Source organism: Melanostigma gelatinosum, assembly GCF_949748355.1.
Source record: "Melanostigma gelatinosum genome assembly, chromosome: 8".
NCBI lineage: Eukaryota > Metazoa > Chordata > Actinopteri > Perciformes > Zoarcidae > Melanostigma > Melanostigma gelatinosum.
Window position 1 is genome coordinate 8580167 of NC_136641.1, and position 17974 is coordinate 8598140.

At 41.3% G+C, this 17974-nt stretch overlaps 2 protein-coding genes across 8 annotated transcripts in view; one reads left to right on the forward strand and one right to left on the reverse strand.

Annotated features, from left to right (window-relative positions):
• LOC306780978 (uncharacterized protein) lies at positions 1 to 11981 on the forward strand. Its single transcript, XM_079273555.1, has 9 exons — positions 1 to 106; positions 1075 to 1183; positions 1401 to 1566; positions 2082 to 2227; positions 3078 to 3254; positions 10029 to 10145; positions 10302 to 10388; positions 11047 to 11194; positions 11441 to 11981. Exons 1-9 carry the CDS (start codon positions 93 to 95, stop codon positions 11458 to 11460), a joined length of 984 nt encoding a protein of 327 aa, XP_079129681.1. The 5' UTR covers positions 1 to 92; the 3' UTR covers positions 11461 to 11981.
• nadka (NAD kinase a) overlaps positions 11980 to 17974 on the reverse strand; it is a 19392-nt gene continuing 13397 nt past the window's right edge. For 2 of the 7 annotated variants that reach the window (XM_079273551.1, XM_079273553.1), the window contains 2 exons: positions 16405 to 16487; positions 11981 to 15009 (listed from right to left, as the gene is read on the reverse strand). In XM_079273551.1, coding sequence (XP_079129677.1) covers positions 14862 to 15009; positions 16405 to 16487 — 231 coding nt within the window. In that variant the 3' untranslated portion in view covers positions 11981 to 14861. Of the gene's footprint in view, positions 15010 to 16404; positions 16488 to 17974 lie in introns of all 7 variants that reach the window. The other 5 variants (XM_079273550.1, XM_079273549.1, XM_079273554.1 and 2 more) reach the window with 3 other exon arrangements.

A 17974-nucleotide genomic window follows, 5' to 3' on the forward strand; every position in this document is an offset into this window, starting at 1 on the left:
ATTTATTTTTTTGTGTCAAATATGAAACTGAAATTCTGTTATTCAGTCAGCAAAAGGAATGTTAGATCCGTCTCCTACAGGCTGACAACGAAATGGACGAGACAAGGTCCGTAGAGAAGTTTGAATCGTTATTTATAAACTGCCGCAGTTCATTCTTTCTCTTCTGTTGTTCACGTCACGAGGAAATGTAATGACAAACTCTGTTGAGATATCTGGTGACGGTAGTGGTAATTAGTTGATGCTTATTAGCACTCCAACCCGCCACACCCTTCATAACGTTGAATCAAACAACGGATGATGAACTCGCTGAATCCTACAGGCTTTATATAAAGTGTGTATTTATGTCTGTGGTTCATCTGTTGACTGTCTTTGAGGTTGAAACCTAACACGGGCTAACACTCGTATAGAAAAGTACACATATACAGATTTATGGTGTTCCTGCTTGAATTTAATATATTTGTAGCCATTCATCATGTTATTTAGTTACTTTTAAACTTTCAAAAAAACTAATTTATATCTGTGTTTGTCCATTTCATTCACATATTTATTTTTGTAATATTTGGTCCTACACACAAAAAAAAACACGTTATTGTGATCAATCCCCCAAAACGGATTATAAAAGTGCTGCTCCATGAAGCACTACTGTAAATTCACTTCGTTTAAAAACTTTGCAAACTTTACTCCAGGGAAATGAAGAAGAGTTTGGTTGTAACGTCATGGAGCAGCAAACATGAACTGCATTCCACGAGCCTGTAAAGACCTTCTGCAGACGACTTGAAATCCTTGTGCGCTGCAGACACAACGTTTATTGATGTTTTATTTATAAGTACTCACCTTGTTTCTGGTTTCAGGCAGCTTCACTGTGTTTCTGCCTGCCTGTGCGATTACCTGGCCCGCCCTGATTGGTTTCACCTGTCCCTCGTTACTCTTTCTATGGTGTATTTGGTGTTTGTGTCGTTTATATGTCAAGTGTGCCAACCGGTTTTCCTTCATACCTCTGCTTTCTACTGGACTGCTCTTCTGTTTACCCAACGTGAACCTCTGTGTAATTATTACATTTTTGTTACACTGCAGTCCTTTGTTGGGCAACCAGATGTCTGGGCAACCCCAGGAAGGCCTAGATCTTCTCTCTCCAAACCTGAGGCCCAGACACCAGGAATTGGTCGCGACACCATGTGGACCGGTGAGCTGCTGCAGCATAAAAGAAGCTAAAAACACGAGTAGTTCTGAAAGTAGGGGGGGTCAAGTTTTATTTTAAGTGTAATGAAATGGAGGGAAACTGAAAAACACATTGTGTGGGTGTAAAGATGGGTTTAAATGTCATCTAAATAATCATTAAATTCAATTCAAACGTTGTTGTTTCACATTCGTTGACCTCTCCCATCTCCACCCTCTTGTAGATAAAGTCCTGGGCAGAGCTGTCCTGTCTGCTCAAGCTCTACTTCTGCTTCACCATAGCGTCTCTGCTGGTGCTGCTCGGCCTAACGGTGTCCAGCATCTACAGGCAGGGTGACTCGTATGAGGACGACAACGTCACTGTGTCTCTCATCCAGTTGGTTGGATTAGGTGAGTACAATGACTCCATCACAAGGAAGACAGACTTGTGTATACAGTCAATGTCTCTAAGAAGCTAACACAGAGTATCAAGTTAATGCAATGTATTATTAGAAATGAATACCTTTCTTTTCCTGCTGATCAGATTAAGTTAAGAAAACTTCAAATACAACTTTGGGTTTGGTAGTTTATAATCCTTTTTTTTATTATGTTACATGTAGAAAGTTAATACACTAAATGGTAAAGAAAAACGATCACCAATCAAGATAAATAAATGGTTAATATGTATCACCTGCCGCCCTTTATGCAACATAAGAATATAGCAAATGGAACCAATGCAGTTCCACTATCGGGACCATAATTAGTATAAAACATGAATAAACACTGCATCATAATGGCTTTACATTCAGATATACAGAGTATAAAAGAGCAACCAATGAAAGTGCAGCTTTATGAAGAAACCATTCTTGTAATGCAGTGACTCGTGCCGTATGTGAGCATTGTACGGTCTTGTCCCATGCATGCAGTGTTCTGCGTCTACTACATCAGCCGGGGCGTGTTGCAGGAGAATAGACAGGAGCTGCTGGTGTTTGTACTCAGCGTGTCGTTGGTTATGGTGCGATCGGTGGTCAACTTCTCTGTGCTGGGATCACAGTTCAAGCAGGAGCTGCTGGTAGGTCGCAGTCGGAAATGTTTTCATGACCTACTTTCTTATTCGTTTGACTGATGTATGGAGTTACAAAACAATCTGGATTCCACAATATAACATGTTTAAATGAGAACGCGTAGTCATGGCCCCAATATATGAATAAGACGGACATTAAGATGTGAAATACAGAATAACATTTGAGAAAGGGAAAATGAATACTTAAAACATTTGTTGATTCAAATTGGTCTTCTAATTCCTAAATCATTCAAATCTTCTTCTGAGAGATAATTAAAAATAATATCTAGACTCATTATTTCAAAACATTTTAAGCCCATCAACATTCAAGATCAAATGTAAGGCATTGTATGAATGGCTGTCACGATGTCCTAAAGATGAATTTAAACGCCCTCTGGACTTGGACAGTTTGATATATGACAGTGGGACACCAGTATACATCAGGGTGTCTTTGTGTTTCCTTTTTCAGTTGCAGCTGTAACCAGTTCTCACTTTGGTGTGTGTGTGTGTGTGTGTGTGTGTGTGTTGGCTTGTACAGATGGGCGAATATCACGGTCAAGTCATTGTTCTTTGCAAGTTTCTCCTGTTTAGTAAATGGTTTGCTGATTAGTGACCTGTGGACTCTCATAGTTAGTTACTGACCCCCGCCCTGAATAATATTACTCCGGCTTCACCACACTGCAGGAAACGTCAGCGTGTCATCTTTTCTATGGTCCGTCGGTCCGTCAGTCCATCACTTTGATCCAGACTCCAATGTATTAGTATTAAGTATTATCCCAGTTGCAGAAAGGATGTTTTCTATATGTGATTAAGAATCAACCAAACCTGATTAACCAGCTGTGGTCTGTTTGTGACGCAGGTTCGCTTCGTGTGCATCATGTGTTTCGGCGTGATCCAGGTCTTCTGCACCTTGCTGCTCATCCAGAGGCCCAACATGATGGCATTCCGTGTGGGCGGGGCCTTGGACAGCCTCCAGGAGCAATACTTCCTGCTGAACCTGTGTTTCTCCATGGTGACCTTTGACCTTCAGGCTCAGGTTCATGTGCATTCCTCTTTACAGAAATGTGATAGACAGCCTCCGCAGTGCGGATGATATGATTTTCTTATCACCAATGGTTCCAACTATTTACGAAGATATGTATGTATGTGGTGCAGCAGCGGGGGGCGGGCTTCAGGACTCTGCGCATTGAGTCCAGCATGTCGTTTGCAGCGGGTCTTTACAGGCAGCATCTCATGGAACGCAGTTCACGTTTGCTGCTGCTTGACGTCACAATCGAACTCTTCTTCATTGTCCTAGAGTAAAAGAGCGATGAGCAGTTCTCAAGAATGGTGCACGCAGCACTTTCGGGGGCAGAGAAATGGGCCCGCTCTGAACTTTCAGAAAAATAATATATATCTATTATAGTAGCATAACAAGTCATAGTGTGGTATAACGTCATAGTATGTTATGGCATAAAAAAGTTGTCGACAAAATCCTTGTACAGTATGCCATAAGCAGGCCAGAGCACTTGTTAAACTGCGACAGCAGGGATCTAGAACTGAGCTTCCGTCAATGCATATGGTGAACCTCCGCTCCCCGGCCAACAATATGGATGAGCTGCTGCTTCTCAACAGAGCAAGCACAGACTTCTCCAGAGGCGCGCTGCCCTCTGCATCACTGCAACTGCCCTGGTTTGGTCAGCACATCCCGGACGCTTTGTTCCATCTGCCGGTGCCTCAGAGCGGACAGTGTAAAGGAGCTATCGAGGGGAAAACACAGGGGTGTCTCAGAACATGCAGTCCTCCCCTAGAGACTATTTTCATAAACGGCAAACCATTTTATTTATTGTTCTGGTCGGTGTTTGTACCCCACCTGAGGCGTGTGTCAGCGAGGCTTTGCAACACCTGGTTGGACAAATCAATAACATGGAGGAAAAAACCCCAGACTCCTCTCTCATTGTTCTAGCTGAGTTTAACAGAGCAAACCTCAGCAAAGAACTTCATGAATACGGTCAACAGATGAAATGTCCCACCAGTGATAATTACACGCCGGATTATTGCCACACTACGGTAAAGGACTCGTATTGCTCTGATCCCCGTGCAGCCTTGGGGCTCTCTGATCACTGGCTGGGTCATCCAGGCTCAGGTTCCCAACTTGCAGGCAGAAATTCAAATCTGCTCAGCCTGTGGTCCAGACTGACAAGGTGGACCAAGGAGGCAAAGCTGGAGTTAAAGGCCCGCTTTGACTGCACTGGTTAGTGTGTTTGTGATGTTGCAGCTCCAGATCTGGATCAACTCATTGACAATGTGACATTGTACAACAGTGTTTGTGAAGAAATGTGTGTGCGCTCACGAAAACAACAACAAACCCTGGTTTACAGCAACACTAAGGCGGCTTCGTTGGGCCAAAGGTGAAGCCGACAGAAAGTTGAATCTTGTACAACCAGGCCAAGAACACACTGACTAACCTCGCTCCCGTTACCTGTTCGAGTTACGTTTGACCAACTCTTGGCGAGGAAAACACATCTGCTTGTCAGTAAAGGGACCGGGGTGCTACCGGTCTGGCAACAGGCATACTACATCGTAGAGAAGGTGGCTGCCGGGGACTAGTGCTGGCTAGGTGTGGATCTAACTGGGTGGGAGGCTAACGGGAGAGCAGCTGCTGGCAATGTGTGGAATCCACATGAACAGTCCGTGCCAGTGAGTGTTACCCAGTATCGCTCCATCAAGCCCACAAAAAGCCAATCCGTGTGTTGCACAATGACAATTAATGATCCTTGAAAAATGAAAAAAAACCTGACCACAAGTCAGTTGGTAAATACTATATATTACAAAAACACTGGCTGAAGACCACATAAAAACCCAGCCGTTGCAACGTTAAAGAACCCTCGTATATTTCACACCAGGTTATGTTTACCCTGCACTACCAGCAGCCCATGGCAAGTTGCTTTTTCATCGGTCGTTATTGGAATTTACCAGCCACCCTCTGCTAAAACAATCTAGTTTGAGCATTTTAAAGACTTGCTCAGGCAATGTCATTTTGATAGAAAAGTTATTATATTTGGTGGTTTTTAACATGAACTGGGGAAAATAAAGCAGACAGGAAACTTATAAAGTGACGTTGTACTGTATGTAGCAACACACCAGAGAGGACAATTAAGTCTTGTGATGACTCGGATCGTGACTCGACCTCATTGCTCGTAAATTGGATTTAAATGAAGGAACAGAAGTGTTCTTAAAACGGCAATTAAATTCAAGTGAAATGCTGACAATCAAACATTTATGTTGAGGATCATGGTCACTAAATACATTTGAAAATGAAAAGCTTCAATTTTTTTGAAGCAAAGGGTAACACTGTAGCAACAACGTCTGTGAGGTGTACCTTAGCGTAAGAAAAGCTCTTATCACAGGTTCCTTCTTAGCTTATACATCAATATCTGCCTTCAGCATGTTTTTGAGTTGACGTCCAAATATACGCAAATGATACAAAAATATGAACTGTAAAGACTTGATGGTTAATGGAGGCTGTCGCAGAGTGACTTGCAGATTCTTGCTTTCATCTTAATGTAAAGATACAGTCAACAGAACGAGCAAGTGATGCTCCTCAACAATGTTGTTTATGTATCAGGTGAGTAGCTACAAGTGGTTTCTAGTTTCTAATACCTCGGTGTCATCTGAGACTCAACTCTTTGCTTCAGTAAGTTCAGCAAGATGTTGCAAAAACAAAATTCAACCGAGCAATTATAGATTTTTTTGAAACTGCTAAGATTGGTTTCCATGCCATGATTTCCTCGCATATAACTGTTCAACCTCTTGGTCCCTTAACCACAGATACAATATTCAAGCCTGTACAATCTGTATATAAGGCCCTCATGTTCCTGGACAATAAACCTAAAAGCTACCATCACTGTAATGTACTTCCTATATATATGGTCTCCTTTGCTGGAAAAATCTAATTTCACAATGCTTGTTTTTTATCTTCAAAAATCTCAATGGATCAGCACTTTCCCCAGTTAACACTTCTTTCAGATAAATGTTTGGATATTAATATTAAAGCTAGGGTTTGTAATGTTTTCAGAAACAATTTTATATTTGTTGAAATTCTCTTTACATCCTGACAACAATCAATGAATCAAATGCTCTGACAAAAACAAAATCTCTCTGGCTTTTGTCTTTAGTAGAGCAGCTGGAGACTGAGTGACAGAGAAGGGGGTGTGAGAGTGGATGACATGAAGAAAAGGGTTGTGAGTCTAAATCAAACCTGGATTATCACAGGATTAAATGACGACAGGCCCGTCACCCTGACGTCTGTGGTCATAAAACATTCTTTGAGAGACTGATGTTGGCCCACCTGAAGGACATCACAGGACCCCTGCTGGACACCCTGTAGTTTGCCTACCCAGCTCACAGCTCGGTGGATGATGCAGTCGATGGGACTGCACGACATCCTGCCACAACTGGACTCCCCAGGAACATAATGCAAGGATCCTGTTTGTGGACTTAAGCTCGGAGTTCAACATCGTAATCTCAGAAGTCCTCCGCTCCAAACTCAGCAAGTTTACTGTGCCAGCCCCCACTTGTCATGGATCACAATTCTTTTGACAGACCGGATGTAGCGGGTAAAGTTGGGGAAGATGACAAACAGCTCCCAGATTATCAGTACCGGCGCCTCCCAGGGATGTGAGCTTTCCCCACTGTACTTCTCCTTCTACACCAACGACTGCACACCAGAACTGTTACATTCCTGACCTCTATTCAGGACTTATACACCTACCGAGTCAAGAAAAGGGCTGTTTGCATCACTGCAGATCCATCACACCCTGGACCCAACATGTTCCAACTTTCCCCCTCTGGTAGGGGGTTTAAGAGCGCTGTTCCCCAAAACAACCGTACACAGGAACAGTTTGTTCCCACAGGTCGTCACTCATCAGTTAAATTATACTTCATTTTAAATGTCGTTATTTAACTAGTTTTTTGTACCATGTACATATAATTGTCAAATAGGCCTATACACTAAGGTGCTGCATATACTGTAAACTGATGTGTACATACAGATGTTGTACATATCCACATACCTGATGTATAAATAGCAACCTGGTACGTTAGTCATTCAATATTTAATCCAGTCCTGATATGAGTACTCATACCTGGTCAATAAAGCGGATTCTGATAGTCATAGTATAGCATGTCGGGAAAAGGTCATAGTATGGCATGTCGGGAAAAGGTCAAAGTATAGCATGTCGGGAAAAGGTCAAAGTATGGCATGTCGGGAAAAGGTCATAGTATAGCATGTCGGGAAAAGGTCATAGTATGGCATGTCGGGAAAAGGTCATAGTATAGCATGTCGGGAAAAGGTCATAGTATGGCATGTCGGGAAAAGGTCATAGTATGGCATGTCGGGAAAAGGTCATAGTATAGCATGTCGGGAAAAGGTCATAGTATGGCATGTCGGGGAAAGGCAAGTAATAGTATAACATGTCGAAAAAGTCATAATATAGCATGTTGAAAAAGTAAAAGAAAATCATAGCATGTGTAAGACATTTGAGCATAGAACTGTGTTTAGTAGCTATAATAAAAGTGTTCAATGATTCATATTTAAGAATTCATAATTAGTCATAATCATAAGTGTTTTGGAAATGCATAATTAAGATAAGCATAAAGTGTTTTAGGATTCGTAGCTAGATGGAGAATTTGAGACATGAAGCTTTTGCCAAAAGTTGCAAAGTCTTATCTATTATATGGAATGTTTATCATAGAGGGATTAAACCATAACTGACAGTCATTGAACGTGTTCGTAAACTCAGGGACAGAAAGGCAGACAGGTGAATACACTCCTGGAAGTTAGCCAATAGGAATCGGGATAAACGGAAGAGGAGGTGTTTCGAACGGATGTGGGTGGTTTAATTTCAAGTCTTTTTCTCTCTCGCGTGATGGCTCTCAGAGGACGGACGGGTTTTATACCTGAGGAGCTGAGTTGAGTTTTTTGCAAACGGGGTTTTATTGATTTAATATTTCATGGAAATAGTGTACTTCACTGTAAATACTGTACTTGCATCAGTGGGATTAAATTCCTTTTAATTGTAAACCAGTTTTGGTAGATTTATTGTTGCAGCGTGTCCACTGTGAACAGCAGCCGGACACGTGCTCTGGCCTCCTCGCTGTGGCACAGACTCAAACTTCCACACATGTCAAAGTCATTGTATAGCATGTCGAAAAAAATTATATAGTATGTCAAAATTTGTCATAAAAAAAGTGATAGGCTAGCATCTGGAAAGGTCATAGTATAACCTGTCGAAAAGTCATAATAGCCATAATATATTATGTCAAAAGTTTTTAAAAAACAGTATATCGAAAGTCATATATGTCAAAGATTCATAAAAAGTAATGGCGTAGTAGTTTATTAAAACACAATCATAAAAATAGCGCAGTATTCTTTGTCAAAGAAAGAATACTATAAAGAAGTCATAGTATTTTACTAGAAATGTCATAATATAGTATGCAGTGCATGTATAAACTCATCACTTCTTATGTGTTTTATTGATGCCTCCAAAGCTTTTGATCGTGTTAATCATAGGAAATTATTTTTTAAACTGAGCCAAAGAGGTGTCCCCACATTCTGGCTTACTGGTATGCGCACCAGAGTATGCAAGTCAAATGGGGTAAAAGTGTGTCAGCCCCATTTGGGGTTAGCAATGGTGTCAGACAAGTTCTGTTTAATCTGTATATTGATGATATGTCCAAGCAACTGAAAGCCTGTAATACTGGTGCATGATGGGTAATACTCTGGTTAATCACATCATGTATGCAGATGATCTGGTGATCTTTAGTCCTTCTAGCGCTGGTCTTCAGCAGCTCCTCACTATATGTACTGTGTACGGTGTGGAACATGACATCAAATACAGCGCCAGTAAGAGTGCTATCCTGATCTGTCCAACTAAAGAGGACAAATGTCTAAACTTCCCTGACTTCAAATTGTCTGACAATAATCTTGGTGTCTGTAGTGAAGTAAAATATCTTGGTCATTTTTTAACAGAACACATGTCTGATGATAACGACATTTCCAGGCAATGTCGTATGATGTATGCACAAGCAAACAGTCTCTCACGCAAGTTTGGTCTGTGTACAGATGGAGTGAAGATGTCTCTGTTCAGAGCATATTGTACTTCACTCTACACTGCACACTTGTGGTCAAACTACAAAAAAAAGAGTTTACAGAGACTTCAAGTAGCGTACAATGACGCCATGAGAATACTGTTAAAGAGAGCGAGATGGAGTAGTGCCAGTGAAATGTGTGTGGCTGCACGAGTCAACACTTTCCAAACAGTTTTAAGAAATCTCATGTACAAATTCATCTGTAGACTGAATGACTCTGTAAATGGGATCATACTTGTTTTAAGGTTTAGCACCACACGCTACCAGTCCAGCTGTGGCGACATTGGTACAGCTGTCTCTTTGTAAGGCATTGCTAGGCCTATGTACTTTTATTGTTTGTGTCTGTCTTTTTATGTATCTGTCTGTATGGACCCTGAGTCTGAAATAAAGTCTATCTATCTCTACACGTAGGTATGAACCTGGACCGAGTCAAAACAGTGATGTCAGTGAGAATAGCTGCAGAGCTAGTTTTCTGGTTGAGTCCCACATTGGCTCATGTTTTGTGGTTGCATTAATTTCAGGTCAATTGGTGCTTCCTTTGTTCAAGGAACTGGTCTGTGTGCCTTTTCTGTAACACGGTTGGTACAAAAGAATGTGTGTGATTTTAGAACCAAACTCTTGGACAAGTATTTCTTGAAATGAGCTCAATAATGACATGCAGTTGTTGTTGTTGTTACAGTTGTGTCTTTGTATCCTGATCACGACGGCGGACTCGGCCATGTCCGCTACCAACAGCATTATCCTGGGCGTCGGAGTAGGGTGGGCCTGCCTGACCGCCGCTGTTGGGGCTATTGCGGTGAGCGCTCTTCATCCATTGTCTTCTTCACGAGTAAACCTGCACACAGAGGGACCACTAACTGATACGAAAATGTCATTCATGATGCATTTTAAATCGTTAAGAGTACGGATGGTAAAATGCACAAGCATTTAGTTGTAACATCTTGTTCTTCAGGTGTTAAAGGAAGCCACGGTCTTAGTCTGGGTCTTCATGGTGCAGAACCTTCCTCAGCTAGCCTTCTTTGTTTATCTGATGTACACGGTGAGCTGCTGACATTTGCTTTTACCAGATTTCAAATATTTAAATTTCTCTGAATCTGTAGGTGGACTGGCTTTTACAAATACTGATCAATCCATGTGTGTTTTTTTTTTAGCAGACGTTACTCAAACAGCAGTGACTAGAGCATTTGTTGAGGGCAATTTTAACAAGATGGTGAACGTCAAAATAGTAGAAATGTCCTCAAGGGGACGATTAGTGATGTGACCTTTCGTGTCGAGGCTTCGAAGCTCGTGTCGAGTAATCCAGGAAGATTTTTGTGAAGCGCGTATCGAGGCTTGCGTTGACGTATCTGGCAGCGAAACGCAATGGATCCCCCGGTCACAGTTTGTGTACTTCGGACTTTATTGCGCCTTTGTTTGCAAACTATTCTCTGTACCCCAGCTTCATCTGTGCCCTGTGAAAGGGTGTTTTCTAAAGCAGGCGAAATAATCAACAAAAAAAACCACACTGTGGAAAAGTTGTTTTTAAATACAAATGAACACAAGCACATTCACGTCACAAACCTCTCCCCAATTTGTTTCCACTTTGCCTTTTGACCCCGCCATTGTATCATAAAGACACACCGTATTAATAAATTCATAAGTTATGTATGACATTGCTGGATTACTGCTGAAAAAACAATGGTTTGCTTTAACCGCAGGTGGTAATGAAATGGTTCCACGACAAATCGTACACCCTGGAGGCAGCCGCTGTCACCGGAGCGTTGATTTCACTGGTGATTAAAGTGGTTTTACTCTGGGGCCTCATCAGGCTGGTGCGCAGCTTTGGACAAGGCCTGAGGGAGAGGAGTGAGTATAACTTTGGTTTTCTTTTCTTGGTTTCAGTCCTTCAAATGTTACTCTGGGCAGAAGACCAGGGGAATATGAACTCAGCTTTACAGATTTGTAAATATCATGAACTACTTCCCCTCTTGATCACGTCCCTAAATTCTGAGAAACCTAAGCATTGTCCAACTGTACTCACCTTGAGCACGTTTGTTGGCTAGAAAGCGGCCAGAACGTTGTATTGAGCCGTACTTTTCTTTTTTTTTGCAGTGTTTGCCCACAGCAAGTGATATCACAGCCGGTGGTTAAGGACACATCTTCATGCAGAGGGCCTTATAAGAAGCTTTAGCACTGTGCTGATAAATACGGAGCTCATTGTTCAACATCAACTCCACCAGAATGATCAGTCGGTTGATGTCTCTTTTTTTTACTGATGTGCCGTTTACATGTCATTCCAGCGAACACTGGTTAATCTACAGGATGTAAAGCATTACAACTGGAACTACATAACCTTTGATTACAGTATTATAACGTGTTACAGCTATTGGTGTTCGTAGACACCAACAATTTTGTCCAACATCTTTCCTATCAAAGCAGCTTTTATCTCAAAATCTCTTTTACTGTAAATGACATCCAATGTTGACTAACTTTAATGTGCTTTTTGAAATAGTAACTGTCTAGCTTGAATCTTGTATCGTCTTGACTACTTCTTTGGGAGACACTGGAATATGTTTACCTCTTTCTGCAGCACGCGAGTACCGTTACACAAGGGTTTGTTTTTTTCCATTTACGGTTTAATAAAATAAAACAAGATTGATGTTTTGGCTTGTTGCTCAATAACAAGTGAAAAATTATTTGGATGTACATACTCACAGAACTGGCGTTAAATCCAGGGAACTACCGGTAGCTTTAGTGATATTGCACGACTTCCACCACATTTCATTGATTTAAAGCAAACATGAACCCAAGGACTGGTTTCAGGAGTGACGATCAAACAGGAGGGTACACACTCCCGTGTTACATTTTGTTTATTAAAGTGCTCTGGGGGAAAAAAAAAAATAGCAAGATTCATATTAAAAGCAAACATGAATATAAAAGTCAAGAGTTACAAAAGTGAAAAGCACTTTGAGAGAAGAGTTGACAATGCTTCATAGAAAATAGAAGTAAAAGCCTTTTTCTTTTGCAGAACTGGGGTTCAGTGAGGCGCGACAGTTCAGACAACACTGGAGACAAACCGCATCCTTTTCCATCTGTTCTGATGCATTCGATTTAAAGTTGTCCTGGAAAGCCTTTTGAATGTACAAGTATTTCACTGTTCTACAAATCCTTCTGTATTACAAGCTTTTGAAAAATTAGAGCCAGACTGACTGGTCGACAAATTAATTATAGAGCTTATTAATGTAAAAAAAAAAGTATCAAAGATTTATTTTCAGCAATGATGCATTGTAAACGGATCAATAAACAGACTTTACAAAATACATCTTATTCAAGCATCACATACATGTACTCAGAGTTGAAGGAATGATTGCCTTTCAGAGCTCAGCTGGTCCACTTGAGTAACAGGTGACGCCACGTCTTCCATACGACACAATTTGCTGAGCCAATTTATAAACTTATACATATATATATATATACACATATATAAACATCTAGAAAAACATACGCGAACAGATATGTACGGGAGGCCACACGTTTTCAGCAAAGACTACACAGTGGCAGAGTTGTCGCAAACTGAAGGTCTGAAAAACGTACACAGAACCTTTAGATCACCCACAGACATCGGTCTATAAAACCTACACAGAGTTCAGCTATGGCTTAAAAACAGACTTTAAAAAGACACTGAAGAAATGGGAACTGGAATGAATATCATCTTCCTGCATTCTTGACTACAACGCAGTGACTACGGACAGCGGAACAGAGATTATGCGACGCCTACTAAAGAACCCAAATAGCCGATCAAGTGTCGTGTGCAGCCGACAGCAGTCAGCATGTGGCTGCAATTGAAATGCACAAATCAGATCACAATGATGTAAACCTTGAAAATTACATTTTCTTAAATTAATGATACCAGTGTTTAAGGCACAGTCCGTACATTTGCCAAGTAGATTTACTGTAAATCTGCCCACCACCCCCCCAAGACGCAACAAAAATAAATGTGTAAGACATCATTCGTCATAAATTCATGATATTACAACAGTTTCTCCTGATTTGATTAACAATTCAGGTAAGTTTGATTTAACAGATGCTTTAGAATATTTAAGAAAATCTGTAACCTCTACTGAAGTAGCTAACTTGTGGTTTATAAAGTAGTCGATGTGTCCCTGCCGTCCATATGGTCTGTTTTGCAGAGTAAAAAGTGCCAAAGCAGACCATTGAGAGTGATGCATAACTGCCATTCACAACAGACGTTCAAAGCTTTAGTGCAAGCCTTGCATTTCCTTCTGATTACTCGTCGAAACACCATCTCTTCAACTGCTTTTTGATTTCAAAAGGCCAGTTTATACGGAACGCAGAAGAAAAACACACAGAGACAATCCTGGACAAATAGTGGGACCAAACTCCATTCAGACAGTCACCGTTTTAACGTGCTTACACATTAGAACATCTTCTGGGGTATTCTACAGACTTATTAAAGGATATTAATAACTATGTAACGACTACCTGAGCAGAGAATCATTAATGCTGCATACTCTGAGTAGCTTGATTAAGCAACACGTGTCCAATATTTTGAAAAAAATAATGTATTATTTATTCATTTAATTTTTATCTCAAAACACCCATTTTTCAAATGTTGGTTGTATACGTCTATCATTTTTAAAATAAATTACACAAAGATGTCATCATTCAAGAGTGGCGTTTTCACCAGTCTCCGCCTCCTCACCGCTCACCCAATAGACTGTAGATAAGCTTCCTTTCACTCTCTGCAGAGTTATGTGAATTAAGCTAGCAGCTGCAGTCAGCACTGGCGTTCCACTTTGATGACGAGTAATAATCCGAAGCTACTAGAGAACCTGGAGGTGCGAGTCCGTCTTTGACCGCTGCAGCTCGGTGTTTGATTCTAAATGACTGGCATCGTTCTAGCGTAGAGCTATGATTGGGCGCACGTCTTCAGTGGGGTAACAGACATTAGTGACACATGTGTCGTCTTCTCCTACCGAATGTTCAGCACAGACTAAAAACTGTCTATACGGTCTGCGTTGAATAACAAAATAAAAACCCGGGAAACTGGCATGAACCCGCCCTGATTCAAGCCCGATGGAATTTTCGAGACAATACAGCCGAACCCGGCATATCAGGTCCGGCCCAATCTACTCTAGCTAACACGAGCTAGCGGTCTTAATCTGGTAGCTGTTTTAAGTAATGCTTATCGGGAGGATTTTAGGTGATTGGCTGAGGGATGACGAGACTGTGACAACTCCACTCTCACCAAGCGCGAAGACAGACTTTTGAAAAAGGGCCTTATGAAATAAAAACTATGAAAAAACAAGGATTAAATATAATTTTACAATAGTGATTTGAGGTTTAATACAATTGTCAATGTTCTGGGCAACGTTATTACGACAGGCGATGCTGAATGGAGTTTGGTGAGACCTATCCATTAAAGACAAAACGGCACAGAGCACGGTCGAGCTAAAACCAAGACTAAGGAGTCCTTCAGACTTTGAAGATGCCCCCCCCCCTTTCAGTGCCTTCAGAACTCCTCGTCCTCCGAGCTAAGGTAGTTCTGCTTCTTCCTCACATTCCAGTGCAAACACTGGGCCAGGCTCTCGAACCAGTCATTGACCGGGTCCCGGAAACAGATGGAGGGAACAGGGAAGCAGGAAGTGGTGATGGTAATACTGGAACAAGGATGGGGGAAAAAAAAAAAAGAATCAGGTTTTATGTCACAATCGCTGCAGGCCGAACAAGAAGGAGAAGTCCAGGTACGTGCAATCGATCGAACAAACAAAAGAGGAGCTGTTGACATCAGATAAAGCAACGCAACTTCCTCCTGAAGCAACACTGGGTATTTGTCTCAGTCTGCTTCAGTGACTCAAAAACAATGGCAGAACCAGGAAGGTGATCTCTGAATGAGTTACCGAAAGGAAAAACATGGATCTGAGGTGTGGTAAACTCCCCGGCTCACGCCCGTTAAGCGGGTTGATACGGTTACATAGCCTGCAGGGTTGAGGCAGCTGAGCGTTAAACTCGTTATCTAGTGCGGAGTCTCATTGTGAGGTGCGATGACTCGTTAATTCAAAGTGCTTCACATAAAACCATTAAAAGCATCAAAACATAAGGCAAAAGAAAAGGAGATTTAAAAACAATTAAAGAAACTGTGTAAGAAATAAAATTCAGTAGTAAAAAGTAAAGGAGATTTAAAACATACATTGAAACAATAATTGATGTCTCCCTGAGATATTACGCTGCACGCAATCAACCATACACTGCCGCAATTCTGCAATTACTCGCACACAAACCACGTCTGGAAAAGATCTTTGCCGATCTGCGTTTTATAGTGTACGCCTTGCACGAACTCGGTCCTGGAGGAAATGGCGATATATTGTGCAGTCCTTTTAAAACCATTAAAAGCATCAAAACATAAGGCAAAAGAAAAGGAGATTTAACAGCAATTAAGAACAGTGTAAGAAATAAAATTCAGTAGTAAAATGCAGAAATGCAGGAAATTGATTAATATATGAATTGAATGTGGTTCAATTAAAGGCAGCAGCAAACAGAAAAGTCTTCAATCTTGATTTAAATGAGCTGAGGGTCTCAGCAGACCTGCAGCTTTCTGGGACTTTGTTCCAAATATGTGGAGCAGAACAACTGAACGCTGCTTCTCCATGTTTAGTTCTGACTCTGGGAACAGATAGTAGACCGGTCCCAGACGACCTGAGGGGTCGGGATGGTTCATAAGGTAGCAGCAGATCAGAGATGTATTTTGGCCCTAAACCATTCAGTGCTTTGTAAACCAACAGCAGGATTTTAAAGTCAATTCTTTGTTGGACAGGAAGCCAGTGCAAAGACATCAGAACTGGAGTGATGTGATCCACCCTCCTGGTCTTAGTGAGGACTCGAGCTGCAGCGTTCTGAATCAGCTGCAGCTTTCTGACGGACTTTTTACAGAGACCTGTAAACACACCGTTACAGAAGTCCAGTCTGCTGAAGATAAATGCATGGACAAGTTTTTCCAAATCCTGTTGAGACATAAGTCCTCTCATCCTTGATATATTCTTCAGGTGCAGACTAACCTGTCTCCGTGGCAGATCTCTTGTCTCTTTCTTCCGTCAAATGACACCCAGGCTGTGTTTCTCGCGTCACGTGACAGCATTATCTGAAAAGTCAAGTAAAGGGTGTAGAAAAGTCACAGAAAGGACAAAGGTTGTTTTATTGTTGGAATGCTGTTAAGCATTCCAACTATTGTTATCCTGTTTCTTTATTCCACTATTTCATCCTTCCCCCCCATTTTTCGTTGCAACTCTTCTTCTTCTTCATTTTGTAAGCTACAGAAAGCGTTCAACTATCAAAATGTTCAGCTCCTTCAGCTCATCTCTGCTATGACTTTTTCTATTTCTAACCTTTAAACTTTTTTGAATTATTAAGCTTTATATTTTCAATGGGATCTCTGTGGAGAATATTTTCAAATCCTCTTAAACTTCTTCAACTTTCAAATCCTTCAACTTCCTCATACTTTCAGCTACAGACAGCAGCAATTTAACTTTTATGATTTTTCAGCCCTTTTCTGACTTTATAATGGGTGTGTATTGCGCAGCTTAGAGTGCGTGATGTCACCGCTAGAGTGAAGAGCAGCTTGAGATTCTTGTGAAAAAAACATTTGTGTTTTGCCACTGTGTCCACAATCTTCACGCATAATTTCTGGATGTAGAAGTAGCTAATATTGTCCTTGTCGTAGAAAAAATTACTGTGGAATCCCACAGATTTCCACATTTGACACGGAAGCCGTTAATTGAGAGGAAAACCAACTTTCTGCTCCATAGAGACCAATGTTAAACTTTGCTTCAAAAAAATCTTCCACAGAACACGGTACCCCATTTCTAGATCGCCAGTTAAGCCACATTTGTTACACTACAGACACAATTTTTACAGAATCTGTTCTTCAACTCATCCTTCCCCTCAATTATTAATATCGGAGCAATAGGAGCTACGGTTATGGGAGTTTTGATGATTTGTTTGAGAGGTGTTTCCCTGTTTTATCTCCATGAAATGGCTTCAGGCACACAGGTGTTTGCAATTGAGCCAATTAGTGATGTTGATAAACACACAGACTCACGCGCACATACACTCCTCTCTCTCTCTGTGTCTCTCATACAGTCTTTCAGGTCTTAGGGATCTTTAGAGGTCTTTCCCCCCTCCACCCCCCCCCCCCACACACACACACACCATTTTAAAATAAAAGCCCCACAGAATGAATCCTAACTGAAATGCTTGTGATGAGCCTGTCATTTAATAACCGGTTTGTGTTTATCTAACATTATGATTCCATCTCCTCTCCCCTTCTCCCCCACACCCCACACCCCATTTCAAAATAAAAGCCCCAGAGTGAATTCTAACTGAACTGCTTGTGATGAAGCCTGTCATTTAATAACCTCTGTTTATGTGTCAAACATGATGATTATGTCTCCTCTCCCCCTCCCTCCCAGTCCCACCCTTTCAAAATAAAAGCCTCACGGATTAACTGTATTTAAACGTTTCGCTCAAAATTAGGCTTTTTTGTTGAAAAAAATGAATGCTCTTACTAATACTGCGACTACTACTGCTGCTAATATTTCTGGTATTGTGGAGGATGAAACTCACACCCCA

Bases quoted from the DNA above. Each gene is read 5' to 3' on its own strand.
- LOC306780978 (XM_079273555.1), top strand. The intron at 2,228-3,077 runs GTAGGTCGCAGT...TTTGTGACGCAG, and splicing joins AGTTCAAGCAGGAGCTGCTG to GTTCGCTTCGTGTGCATCAT. The intron at 3,255-10,028 runs GTTCATGTGCAT...TTGTTGTTACAG, and splicing joins CCTTTGACCTTCAGGCTCAG to TTGTGTCTTTGTATCCTGAT.